Raw genomic sequence first — 14,071 nt, 5'->3', positions numbered from 1 at the left:
GTCTTGAACTCCTGGCCTCAAGTGATCCCACTGCTTTGGCCTCCCAAAGTACTGGCATTACATGCGTGAGCCACCATGCCCTACCTTATTAAGAATATTTTTAACATTCTCTTATTTGACATTATTTGAAAAATTTTTAAGTTGAAAATTTTGTAATTTTTTTTCAAACTGTTTGTCAAAGGATTCCCCATTACTGTTGGTGATAGAGATGTATGAACTGTGTATGTTCTTCAAGAATTATAAAGAAGCTGAAGCTAAACTTCTGGAGTTTCAGAAGAGCCTTGAAATGGTAAGTTGCAGTTATGGTGTTCTTTCTTACTGATCTGAACTTGGCTGGCAGGGACAGCCTGTTGTCTGCTAGTAGTTAGGATAGGGTAGCAGGAGCATAGTGGTTCTATGGTATGTAATTCAAACGATATCATTTATACCATTCCAGAGATGGAAAAACTGGGGTAGGAGTTGCAGTGGCCTCACAGCAGCTTATCAGTTTCAGAACATGAACTGAGAAGTTTCATGTAATGTGATAACTGTGATCAGTATCCTGGTGCTTCAGCCAAGCTCACTGAAAAAGAAATCTGCTGTAGGCACTAGAGAGGAGAATGGTGGTACATGGGCCAGATTTTGCCAATCCAGGATAACTGCAGCAGTGTTGAGAGTGAAGGATGTTTAATACTGTTTTATTCACTGTGACGGAAAATAATGGGCTGGGTATGGTGGCTCACACCTGTATTCTCAGCACTTTGGGGGCGGCCAAGGCAGATGGATCACTTGAGTCTAGGAGTTCAGGATCAGCCTGGGTGACATGGCAAAACCCCATTTCTACAGAAAACACAAATTTATCTCCTTGAAGTCTGGGTATTTGGTTAAAAAAAAAAACTTAAAAAAAAATACAAAAATTGGGAGGCCAAGGCAGGTGAATCATGAAGTCAGGAGTTCGAGACCAGCCTGGCCAACATGGTGAAACCCTGTCTCTACTAAAAATATAAAAATTAGCCGGGCGTGGTGGCATACACCTCTAATCCCAGCAACTCGGGAGGCTGAGGCAGGAGAACAGCTTGAACCCGGGAGGCAAAGATTGTAGTGAACTGAGATCATGCCATTGCACTCCAGTCTGGGCAATAAAGTGAGACTCTCTCAAAAAAAAAAAAATTAGCTGGGCATGGTGGCATATGCTTGTAGTCCCAGCTACTCTGGGGGGCTGAGGCAGGAGGATCAACCTAGGAGATCGAGGCTGTGGTGAGCCAAAATCATGCTACTGCGCTCCAGCCTGGGTGACAGAGCAAGACCCTGTCTCAAAAAAGAAAAAAAGAAAAGAATAGAATGGGCCGGGCGCGGTGGCTCACACCTGTAATCCCAGCACTTTGGGAGGCCGAGGTGGCCGGATCACGAGGTCAAGAGATCGAGACCATCCTGGCCAACAGGGTGAAACCCCGTCTCTACTAAAAAATACAAAAATTAGCTGGGCATGGTGGCATGCACCTGTAGTCCCAGCTACTTGGGAAGCTGAGGCAGGAGAATTGCTTGAACTCGGGAGGCGGAGGTTGCAGTGAGCCAAGATCATGCCACTGCACTCCAGCCTGGTGCCTGTCGACAGAGCGAGAGACTGTCTCAAAACAAAAAAAGAATAGAATGGTTTTTCCGTCCAAATAATGTTGACCTATGTGGTCAGTTTCAGGCTTTACCTATTCAGATGCCTGTTTAAGTCTTGTTTATCATGTTGAGCTTCATAGGGTTATTACCCTATGAAAAGACAAAGTTATAAAAAAAAATAGTGGAAGTATGTGTTAGTCTTGTTTGGGATTTTTAGCCCTTTTGCCTTTTCTATCCAAAAAGACTTTATGATAAATGAGATAAAAGTATGTACCAGTAGAACTTCAGTAGAGGCTTTTGCTCTCTCGATCTGCTGCCCAGACTGGAGTGCAATGGATGGTCTCGGCTCAGTGCAGCCTCTGCCTTCTGGGTTCGAGCGATTCTCCTGCCTAAGCCTCCCAAGTAGCTGGGACTACAGGCACTTGCTACCACACCTGGCTAATTTTGGGGGACTTACAGGCACATGCCACCACACCCGGCTAATTTTGCATTTCTAGTGGAGATGGGGGTTTTGACATGTTTGCCAGGTTAGTCTTGAACTCCTGACCTCATGATCCACCCACCTTGGCCTCCCAAAGTGCTGGGATTACAGGCATGAGCCACCATGCCTGGCCCCTTTTTTTTTTTTTTTTTTAAGACAGAGTTTCGCTCTTGTTACCCAGGCTGGAGTGCAATGGCGCGATCTCGGCTCACTGCAACCTCAGCCTCCTGAGTAGCTGGGATTACAGGCACGCGCCACCATGCCCAGCTAATTTTTTGTATTAGTAGAGACGGGGTTTCACCATGTTGACCAGGATGGTCTTGATCTCTTGACCTCGTGATCCACCCGCCTCGGCCTCCCAAAGTGCTGGGATTACAGGCTTGAGCCACCGCGCCTGGCCCTTTTTTTTTTTTTTTTTAAAGACTTGATGTCTCACTCAGTTACTCAGGCACAGTGGTATGGTCATAGCTTATTGCAACCTTGAACTCCTGGACTCATGAGATCCTCCTGCCTCAGCCTCCCAAGTAGCTGAGATGACAGGCACATGCTACAGTCATATGCCACCATGCTGGATGATTTTTAATTGTTGTCTTTTTTTTTTCCCCTTGAGACAGAGTCTGGCTCTGTTGCCCAGGCTGGAGTACAGTGGCGCGATCTTGACTCACTGCTGCCTCCGCCTCCCAGGTTCAAGTGGTTCTCCTGCCTCAGCCTCCCAAGTAGCTGGGATTACAGGCACCCACCACCATGCCCAGCTAATTTTTTGTATTTTTAGTAGAGACGGGGTTTGACCATGTCGGTTAGGCTGGTCTCAAACTCCTGACCTCAAGTGATCCACCCGCCTCAGCCTCCCGAAGTGCTGAGATTACAGGCATGAGCCACTGCACCCAATCATTTTTAATATTTTTTTAATAAAGACTAAGTTGCTTTGTTGTCCAGGCTGGTTTGGAACTTCTTGCCTCAAGCAATCCTGCCACTTCAGCCTCTCAAAGTGTTGGAATTACAGGCATGAGCCACCACGTCCGGCCACATTGGTCTTAACTGTGATGAAGACTTGAAACTTACATATTGGAAACTACCAAATCAGTTATTTGAATATGCCTAGGATTCTGAAACCACAGAAAAGAGACACATTAATTTCCTTAGCCTATTACTCCTTATGGCTGGATGGATACCTCCCAGGTATCTTCTTCTTCTTGCCTGACTGGCCCTGCTCCAGCCTCTGCAAAGGAGCAGTACGTTTGCTCCCATCCTTGCCTCAGCCCTTCACTTCAATGTATTTTCTTCCTTTAACCAGTTCCATCATCTGTTCACATTAGTTCATCTTCTTAGAGCAATAGAGTTAGGTATATAAGTAATTAAAGACTAAGGACTAGTGCCCTAATCCCAGCTAATTTTAACAAGGAGACACTCAGGAGCATAAAGAATTAAGAAAGAAACTTTTTTTAAAAAAAGAATAGAAGTATTATATAACTTTTGTTCTTTTTTCTTTTTTTTTTTGAGTTGGAGTTTCGCTCTTGTTACCCAGGCTGGAGTGCAATGGCGCGATCTCAGCTCACCGCAACCTCCGCCTCCTGGGTTCAAGCAATTCTCCTGCCTCAGCCTCCCGAGTAGCTGGGACTACAGGTGCATGCCACCATGCCCAGCTAATTTTTTTTTTTTGTATTTTTAGTAGAGACGGGGTTTCACCATGTTGACCAGGATGGTCTCGATCTCTTGACCTCGTGATCCACCCGCCTCGGCCTCCCAAAGTGCTGGGATTATAGGCGTGAGCCACCGCGCCCGGCCAACTTTTGTTCTTCTAAACATCAAAATCCAGTCACAGTGGTTACAGAAAACATTCAGGAACAGTGTCTAAGCAGGAATAGTAGCTAATTTAATGAGCTGACTTCCAGTGTAATTCCCTTAAACACTTTGCATTAAGGGAGAGGCTGCAAAAGCAAATTATCTTCTTTTTATTTACCAGTAGGTAAGTCATGTTGGAATTTCAGAGGAGGATTAGAAATGAACAGGGAGGGCCGGGCGCGGTGGCTCACGCCTATAATCCCAGCACTTTGGGAGGCTGAGGTGGGTGGATCACGAGGTCAAGAGATCGAGACCATCCTGGTCAACAAGGTGAAACCCTGTCTCTACTAAAAATGCAAAAATTAGCTGGGCGTGGTGGTGCGTGCCTGTAGTCCCAGCTACTCGGGAGGCTGAGGCGGGAGAATTGCCTGAACCCAGGAGGCGGAGGTTGCGGTGAGCCGAGATCGCGCCATTGCACTCCAGCCTGGGTAACAAGAGCGAAACTCCGTCTCAAAAAAAAAAAAGAAATGGACAGGGAGGACCACATAGGGTGTACGAAGGTAGCTGGAACTACAGGCAAATGCCACCACACCCGGCTAATCTTTGCATTTTTAGTGGAGACAGGGTTTCGCCATGTTGGCCAGGTTAGTCTTGAATTCCTGACCTCGGAATCCGAAAGAGAATAGAGAAGGAAATTCGTTCCAAGTAGGGATAAGAAGATAACAGTAATGTGACATAAGATTTTATAAACTATTCCTTAATTTAAGATCTTGGCAGTCTTAGAAAAAGAAAAAAAGAAAATAAATGAATTAAAAAAAAAAAAACAAAAAAGATCTTGTCAGTCTTGAGAATTCCATTGAAGGGAATACTGTCTTCTGAAACTTACATCACAGCCACAAAGCCTGTGCATATTAAACTTACCTTCAGAGTGACTTTTATAGTGTGTTCAGAAGTATACAGGAAGTATCCAGCCAAGACTAGGGCCTAACACAGTACTAGGCACAGAGGTACTGAATTCGGTGCCTATTAACATATACATTTTTTGAAACCAGGCAGTTAAGTTTCTGTTTCACCAAAAGGCCCAGTAATTTTTGTGATTATGTTGCATGAAGTCTAGAGTGAACTACGAGACTATAGTGACTGAGAACCAAATGTTAGTCTTCGAAAATAATACGAAGCAAGAGCCAAAGAAAAATCAAGAATGAAGTCACAAAAGAAGCATCTGTGGGGTGCAGTTGTCATATCTGTAATCCCAGCGCTTAGGGAGGCAGGGGCGGGAGGTTGGCATGAGGCCAGGAATTTGACCAACCTCGGCAACAGAACACAGTGAGACCCTGTTTTCCACCAACACAAAGGAAAGAATAAAAAAAAGGCAGCAGCAGCAGGTAAGAAAGCACCACTCCTCTGAAATCAGCCTTTTCCTGCAGCATCCTAGAAGATATTTTTGCCATACCTACTTGTAGAAATGCAACCTGCCACTTGAATTCATCTTCCTATTAATATTTTTAGAATTCAGTTGAAATAATATAAATCCAGGCTTCTTAAGTGAGACCCTTCTCTAACAAGAATAAACTAAAAGCAAAGTGGTAGAATTAGCTAAGTAACGTTAGTCAAGTCTTTTTTTTTTAATTATACTTTCAGTTCTGGGGTACATGTGCAGAACGTGCAGATTTGTTACAAAGGTATACACGTGATGTTAGGCAAGTCTTTCTAAGCAGTTTTTATAATGTGAATTTAAAATCTTCTGGATTCAGGGGCAGGCCTACATCCCTCCCTTAAGAAGCTGCTGGCCGGGCATGGTGGCTCACACCTGTAATCCCAGCACTTTGGGAGGTTGAGGCAGGCAGATCACGAGGTCAGGATTTCAAGACCAGCCTGGCCAACATGGTGAAACCCCATCTCTACTAAAAATACAAAAATTAGCTGGGCGTGCTGGTGGGTGCCTATAATCCCAGCTACTCAGGAGACTGACGCAGGAGAATCTCTTTAACCTGGGAGGTGGAGGTTGCAGTGAGTGGAGACCGTGCCACTGCACTCCAGCCTGGGTGACAGAGTGAAACTCTGTCCCAAAAAAAAAAAAAGCTGCTAAGTGAAACATCTGGTTAATTTCACAGCAACTCAAAGCAGCATTAATTTGATAGTCACTAAGTGGGAATATTTTACATTAATTAACTCGATAGTTAGTATTCAGTCTTGAGGACTCTTGCCCTTCTTTTTCACATATGCAGCTCTATACCAGAACTTTCCACAGAGACAATGTGCAGAGCTGCTGAGAAGGGCTTGTTTTTGCCAGTCCTCTGAGCCCCATTACCAGTTCCTGCCATTTGGAAAGGACCTGAGTAAGCGCCTCCCTTTGTGACAGGAGATAGCTTCTGAGGGAATTTTAGCTTTCTTAGAGGTTCCCAGATTTGGAGGTTTTGATTTGTTATTCTCATGAAACTGCTTTCCCTAAGCCTCTCGTTTTCTTTCATAGCTTAACACAGCAGCCACAAAGGTCCACCCTGTCATCCCTGCCATGTGGCTGGAGGATCAGGTGTGTTTCCTTTTGAAGCTTATGCTACAGCAGTGTAAGACCCAGTATGAGCTGGGGAAGCTTCTACAGCTGTTTGTTGAAAGAGAGCATCTCTTCTCTGATGGTAAGACAATACTTATAATTAAGTGGCTATAAAGATGTTAGCTTTCTTAATCTTGAAAATACTTTAGGGGGTAGGTAAGAAATTAAAATGCATTAATATTAACTTACAGTCTACGACTGGGTGTGAAGAAGTTACAGAGAACTTAAAATTCTGGTTAAAATATTCAATAAATAATACAACAGCATAATACATAACATAACCAATCATCACATTCTAAGCAGTTATCAAATAGCCGCATTTCCTCCTGGTTGGCTTCTACATTAACCTGTCAGTATCTTCTTCTCTCTGGCAAGTAATCTTAGCATTGCCCAGGATCACAAACCCTGTTTCAGAAATCTACAATTCATTTTTAAAATTTCAGAGACAAATTGTGTTTTGTTTTGTTTTTTGGCAGATTCCTTAAGACATTGGCAGTCTCTAAACTTGTTGTTGATTGAATCAAACCAATATTGCCTTATTATCTTTTCTACTTGTTTGATAATTTCACATTTTTATTGAATGATAATGTTCTTTTATATTATATTCTGACACTTTGACTACTAGGGTTATTTTCTCACATTTACACTCACAGATGTTTAACTGGAGAGCTCAGATTTGCACAGAACACTGACAGAATCCTGAACTCAGAGCCAGTTGTTGCAGGCTGTGGGTCTGATAACTAAAAAGAAAAAGAGGTGTTTCCAAAATGTAGTGGATGTAAGATGGTACTTATCAGTTACTGTGCAGACCAGATATACATCCTTTTAACATATCAGTGTTTTCGTTGTAGTAATTATAATTTTTTTCAAAAATGAATTTCCTATTGTTTGCCATAATCTATCTTTGAATAATTAGGAGGACTGACTACATTGCTAAACTCAACTATAATACTTTTATTCTATAATTATTTCTGTTTTTAGAAATTTTGTTACTATATGTGAATATTTAACATTTATGTGCTTTAAGAACAGGAATTTTTTTTTTTTTTTTTTTTTTTTTTGGAGACAAGAGTCTGGCTCTGTTGCCCAAGCTGGAGTGCAGTGGCACGTTCTCAGCTCACTGCAACCTCTTGCCTCCCAGGCTCAAGCAATCCTCCCTCCTTAGCCTCCTGAGTAGCTGGGATTACAGGCACACACCGCCACACCCGGCTAATTTTTGTATTTTTTTGTTAGTGATGGGGTTTTGCCATGTTGCCCAACTCAATCAATCCTCCTGCCTTGGCCTCTCAAAGTGCTGGGATTACAGGCGTGAATCACTGTGCTCAGCCAGGAATATGTTCTTTAAAAACCTATGTTTTATATGATGCCAGCAAAACCCAGCATGTTCATGTTGGTGGTTATTGTGCAGGGTGTCTTACTGTCCCCAGAACTACCTAAATCAGACTGCTGCCCAGCAAGTGGCATTGGAAATAGCTGCCTATGGAATGTTTCTCATGCATCTCTCTTATGGTAGGACATACATAGACTCTACGTAGACTGTTTGGGAAAGGGAGCAAACCCAGCCACATAAGTTGTTGGCAGAGAATTCTTTTTTTTTTTTTTTGATAGAGACAAAGGTCTTACCACGTTGCACAGGCTGATCTTGAACTCCTGGCCTCAAGCGATCCCTCCTGCCTTGGCCTCCCAGAGTGCTGGGGTTATAGGCGTGAGCCACTGCGCCTGGCCAAGAATTCTTAATGTTACTAATAATTTCCCAGAGACATCAGGAAGAGCTCCGTTAGGTCTCCCTGGGTTAAGTAGATAAATTTCGGAGATGCAAGTGATGCTTCGTTCTGAATACAGTATGCCACATTAGAGCCTAGGCTATTGACCAGCTGGAGATTTAACTATCCTATAAGTGCTCTGTCTTGATCCATGTGATGCCTCCATTGGATGAACAAATGACCACTAAATCAAATAAATTTGATCAAGGTAGGAGATAAATCCGGAGAGAGACAGAGACTAGCCTGAATGACTAAAATCTTCCCAAGGTTACTGTGTTTTTACTACATTGAACGCCACCAACCTCTGCCCTGTATTTAAAGCCAGATGTGTAGATTGAGTTCATGTGCTAATCTCTACCAGTTTGTTTTTTGTTTTTTTTTTATAAGACAGAGTCTTACTCTATTGCCCAGGCTGGAGTACAATGACACCATCTTAGTTCACTGATTGTCCTGCCTCAGCCTCTGTGTAGCTGGGATTACAGGCGTGTGCCACACCAGGCTAATTTTTGTATTTTTAGTAGAGATGGGGCTTCACCATGTTGGCCAGGCTGGTGTCAAACTCCTGACCTCAAGTGATCCACCCGACTTGGTCTCCCAAAGTGCTGGGATTGCAAGCGTGAGCCACCACACCCAGCCATTAATCTCTAACCGTTCTTACTATATGACAAGCAAATTCAGCCACAGTTTACCAGTAAACTAACAATTTTGCTGGGCCATTTTTTTGGTGTCTTTGGTATGGTGGAGCTACCTTATGATTTCCTCTGCTAGTCAACCAGAGTAGAAAAATAGCTTTTTTTTGGTCGGGCATGGTGGCTCACGCTTGTAATCCCAGTACTTTGGGAGGCTGAGGCGGGTGGATCACCTGAGGTCAGGAGTTTGAGACCAGTGTGGACAACATGGTGAAACCTCATCTATACTAAAAGTACAAAAATTAGCCAGGTGTGGTGGGTACAAGCCTGTAGTCCTAATTATTCGGGAGGCTGAGGCAGGAGGATCCCTTGAACCCAGGAGATGGAGGTTGCAGTGAGCCCAGATCACGCCACTGCATTCCAGCCTGAGCGACAGAGTGATACTCCATCTCAAAAAAAAAGAGAAAAGTAGCTTTTTGGTTTTCCTTTTACTACATTACTATGTTAAACATGTATATTTTTCCCCAATATGTATTACTCTTGAAATGCTGTAGTGGCATTTATTAACTAAATGTTTATATTCTCTCCTCTTTGGCACAGGTCCAGATGTGAAAAAGCTGTGTGTCCTTTGCCAAATTTTGAAGGATACATCCATAGCCATTAATCTTATCATTATTACCAGCTACACCATTGAGAATTTTCAGCATGAATGTAGATCTATTTTGGAAAGACTGCAGACAGATGGACAATTTGCTTTGGCCAGGAGAGTAGCAGAATTAGCTGAGTTACCTGTGGACAACTTGGTTATTGAAGAGGTATCATTGGTCTTTTAAGTTATTTAAAATCTTAGCTTTTAAAATCAGCATTAAACAGTAAATCAGATGAGATATATAATTTATAGGAGATTAGGCTTTTTTTTACTTTTGACACACACATTACTTTCAGAAATGGATGAGCCTACAATTCCCATTGAGAAATGTGTGCTGCAAATGTAATGTTAGTTTGCAAGATATGCTACAACTATTTTCCTTTGAATAGAATTAAATATAAGGAGGCTTCCACTTAAACCCCATTCAGTGGGATGAATCAAGAATTTTTTTCAGCTGGGCGCGGTGGCTCACGCCTGTAATCCCAGCACTTTGGGAGGCCAAGGCGGGTGGATCACAAGGTCAAGAGATCGAGACCATCCTGGTCAACATGGTGAAACCCCATCTCTACTAAAAATACAAAAAATTAGCTGGGCATGGTGGTGCATGCCTGTAATCCCAGCTACTCAGGAGGCTGAAGCAGGAGAATTGCCTGAACCCAGGAGGCAGAGGTTGCGGTGAGCCAAGATCGCGCCATTGCACTCCAGCCTGGGTAACAAGAGCGAAACTCCGTCTCCAAAAAAAAAAAAGAATTTTTTTCATAACTTTCCAGATAAAATATCCAGGGTCATCTGTAGCCAAATCTCTATTCTCTGATTTGATTTGGTTTTAACAAGTATGGTAAAGCCAGGTGCAGTGGCTCATGCCTATAATTCCAGCAGTTTGGGAGGCCGAGGCAGGAGGATTGCTTGAGCCCAGGAGTTCAAGACCAGCCTGGGCAACATAGGGAGACCCTGTCTCTACAAAAAATTAAAAATTAGCCAGGCATGATGACACACACCTGTGGTCCCAGCTCCCTGGGAGGCTGAGGTGGGAGAATCTCTTGGGTCCAGGAGGTTAAGGCTGCTATGTGCTATGATTGCACCACTGCTGTCCAGCCTGAGTGACAGACTGAGACCCTATCTCAAAAAAAAAAAAAAAAAAAAAAAAAAACAAGTATGATATACTTAGGGAACATAAGCATTTATGATACTTCTTTATCCAAGAAAGGCTAAAATCTGCTTTGTTAAATTTCACAGATAACACAGGAAATGCAGACCCTAAAACACATTAAACAGTGGTCACTAAAACAAACAAGAATTGACTTCTGGAAAAAATGCCATGAGAATTTTCAGAAAAATTCCATTTCAAGCAAAGCAGCTTCTTCCTTTTTCTCAGCTCAGGCCCATGTGGCATGTGAGCACCCAACTGGACGGAGCAGCATTGAGGAGCGCCATCTGCTGCTCACCCTGGCAGGGTACTGGCTTGCCCTGGAGGACCCAGTGCCTCTGGACAAGCTGGAGGAGCTGGAGAAGCAGATCTGGCTCTGCCGCATCACCCAGCACAAACTTGGAAGAAATCAGGAAGAAACAGAGCCCAGATTTTCTCAACAGATCTCAACTAGTGGTGAACTTTCCTTTGATAGTTTAGCCAGTGAGTTTTCCTTCTCCAAGTTGGCTGCTCTGAACACATCAAAATACTTAGAACTTAACGGCCTTCCATCCAAAGAGACATGCGAGAATAGACTGGATTGGAAAGAGCAGGAGTCACTAAACTTTTTGATTGGGCGCCTACTGGATGATGGCTGTGTGCATGAAGCAAGTAGGGTATGCCAGTATTTTCATTTTTATAATCGAGATGTCACCTTGGTGTTGCACTGCAGAGCACTGGCCTCAGGAGAAGCTAGTGTGGAGGATCTGCACCCGGAGATCCATGCTCTCCTACAAAGTGCTGAGCTGCTTGAGGAAGAAGAGCCTGACGTTCCCCTAAGGAGAGTCCACAGCAGTAAGTGAAAGAGAGCAGACGGGCCAGAGTCTTAAATGGCAGTGTTGGCACTGTCTCTAAGAAGGAAGGGTCCCTTGTGGCAAAATAGTTATACAAAGTTAAGGGGACAACTTTTTTCCAGGTAATCTGTAAACTAGGTAATTAACTAGTTAATGAAGTAGAAAGACGTATGTCTTTTAAAATAGCTATGTTTCAAGGTTAGAGGGAATCTATCTGATTTGTAGCTAGTTCACTGAAATTTATTCTATACATCTGTAAATTTAATCATTTCCAGTCTTATATTAATAGTACATAGAAATTTTTTATTTTGTTTTATTTTATTTTATTTTTTGAGATGGAGTTTCACTCTCGTCACCCAGGCTGAAGTGCAGTCGTGCGGTCTCAGCTCACTGCAGCTTCCATCTCCCAGGTTCTCATACCTCGGCCTCCCAAGTAGCTAAGATTACAGGTGTCACCACCACACCCAGCTAATTTTTGTATTTTTAGTAGATACAGGGTTTCACCATGTTAGCCAGGCTGGTCTTGAACTTCTGACCTCAGGTGATTTGCCCTCCTTGGCCTCCCAAAGTGCTAATTTTTTTTTTTTTTTTTGTATTTTAGTAGAAACGGTGTTTCAACATGTTGGCCAGGGTGGTCCCAGTCTCCTGACTTCGTGATCCCCCTGCCTTGGCCTCCCAAAGTGCTGGGAATATAGGCATGAGCCACTGCGCCGACCCCAGAAATACGTTTTTTCATGTTAACTTTATATTCTGTGACTTTGTAATCTTGCTTATTCTAGATTTCTTGTGGATTCCCCGAGGTTTTCTACATGGACAGTCATGTCATATAGAGACAGTTGTATTTCTTCCTTTCCAATCTGTATGCCTTTTATTTCTTGTTCTTGCTTTATTGCACTGATTAGGCCTTTCAGTACTATGTTGGATAGGAGAGGTGAGAGTGGACATCCGTACCTTTTTACTAACCTTAAAGGGAAAACATTTGGTCTTTCATCATTAAGTATGTTATTAGCTGTAGGTTTTTTAAGATACGCTTTATCATGTTGAGGAAGTTCCCTTCTATTCCTGGTTTGCTGAGAATTTTTACCATGAAGGTTTGAATTTAGTCATGTTATTTCTACATATGTTGATCTGATCATGTGGGTTTTTTTCTTTAGACTATTAATATGGTAGATTACATTAATTGATTTTTTAAAATATTGAACCAATCTTGAATTCCCCATTTAAATAATCCAATTTGGGCCTGGCGCATTATTCTTTTGATTTTTTGCTGGAATCAGTTTGCTGTTTTGTTAAAGATTTTTACATTTATGTTCATGAGGAATGTTGATCTGTCATTTTCTTTTTTGTAACATTTGGTTTTTTGGGGTGCGTGGTTTTTTTTTTTGAGACAAAATCTTGCTCTATAGCACAGGCCAGAGTGTAGTGGTGCAATCTCAACTCACTACAACCTCCACCTTTCAGGTTCAAGTGATTCACCTGCCTCAGCCTCCCAAGCAACTGGGATTACAGGTGTATACCACCACACCTGGCTAACTTTTGTATTTTTAGTAGAGACGGAGTTTCACCGTATTGGCCAGGCTGGTCTTGAACTCCTGACCTCAAGTGATCTGCCCACCTCGGCCTCCCAAAGTGCTGGAATTAAAGGCCTGCGGCACTGAACTAGGCCTTTTTTTGTACTGTTCTTTTCTGGTTTTTGTATCAAGGTAATGCTGGTTTCATGAGTTGGTTGGAAAGTATTCCCTGCTCTTTTTTTTCTGGAAAACATTGTGTAGAGCTGGTGTTATTTCTTCTTTAAATGCTTAGTAGAATTTAGCAGTAAAACTACCTGAGACTAGAGATTTCCATTTTGGAAGATTTTAAACCACAAATTCAATTTCCTAAATAATTACAGGACTATTCATGTTATCTTTCTTATCTTGGGTGAGTTTTTGCATTTTGTGATTTTCTTTTTACTTGTTTTGTTTTGTTTTGTTTTGTTTTTGTTTTTGAGATGGAGTTTTGCTCTTGTTGCCCAGGCTGGAGTGCAATGGCGCAATCTCAGCTCACTGCAACCTCCACCTCCCAGGTTCCAGCTATTCTGCTGCCTCAGCCTCCCAAGTAGCTGGGATTACAGGCATGCCCCACCAGGCCCAGATAATTTTCTATTTTTTGTAGAGATGGGGTTTCTCCATGTTGGTCAGGCTGGTCTCAAACAACAGACCTCAGGTGATCTGCCCGCCTCAGCCTCCCAAAGTGCTGGGATTATAGGTGTGAGCCACTGCACCTGGCCTGCATTTTGTGATTTTCAAGGAAAACTTTTTCTTCCTGCTTTTTGGGTTATTTGAACATTTTTTAGTCTTCCATTTTATTGTGATTTTGACTGTGCATCTTTGTATAGTTTTTTTTTTTTTTTTTTTTGAGATGGAGTCTCACTCTGTAGCCCAGACTGGAGTGCAGTGGCACAATCTCAGCTTACTGCGACCTCCACCTCCTGGGTCCTGGTTCAAATGATTTTCCTACCTCAGCCTCCCAAGTAGCTGGGATTACAGGCACGAGCCACCATGCCCAGCTAATTTTTGTAGTTTTTAGTAGAGAGGGGTTTTACCATGTTGGCTAGTCTGGTCTTGAATTCCTGACCTCATGATCCGCCCACCTCGGCCTCCC

General features: G+C 42.8%; 1 protein-coding gene across 6 annotated transcripts in view; it reads left to right on the top strand.

Annotated features, from left to right (window-relative positions):
• Window positions 1-14,071, top strand: part of SPG11 (SPG11 vesicle trafficking associated, spatacsin) — a 110,521-nt gene that overhangs the window by 78,773 nt on the left and 17,677 nt on the right. For all 6 annotated transcript variants that reach the window (XM_012442198.2, XM_012442200.3, XM_012442199.2 and 3 more), the window contains 4 exons: window positions 182-289; window positions 6,327-6,489; window positions 9,400-9,614; window positions 10,685-11,429. In XM_012442198.2, coding sequence (XP_012297621.2) covers window positions 182-289; window positions 6,327-6,489; window positions 9,400-9,614; window positions 10,685-11,429 — 1,231 coding nt within the window. The remainder of the gene's footprint in view (window positions 1-181; window positions 290-6,326; window positions 6,490-9,399; window positions 9,615-10,684; window positions 11,430-14,071) is intronic.

Source organism: Aotus nancymaae, unplaced genomic scaffold (genome assembly GCF_030222135.1).
Source record: "Aotus nancymaae isolate 86718 unplaced genomic scaffold, 86718_ANA_hifiasm-v0.15.2.pri h1tg000062l, whole genome shotgun sequence".
Taxonomy (NCBI): domain Eukaryota; kingdom Metazoa; phylum Chordata; class Mammalia; order Primates; family Aotidae; genus Aotus; species Aotus nancymaae.
Note: the sequence above shows the minus strand (reverse complement) of the source record. Positions and strands in the feature narration are given on the sequence as shown.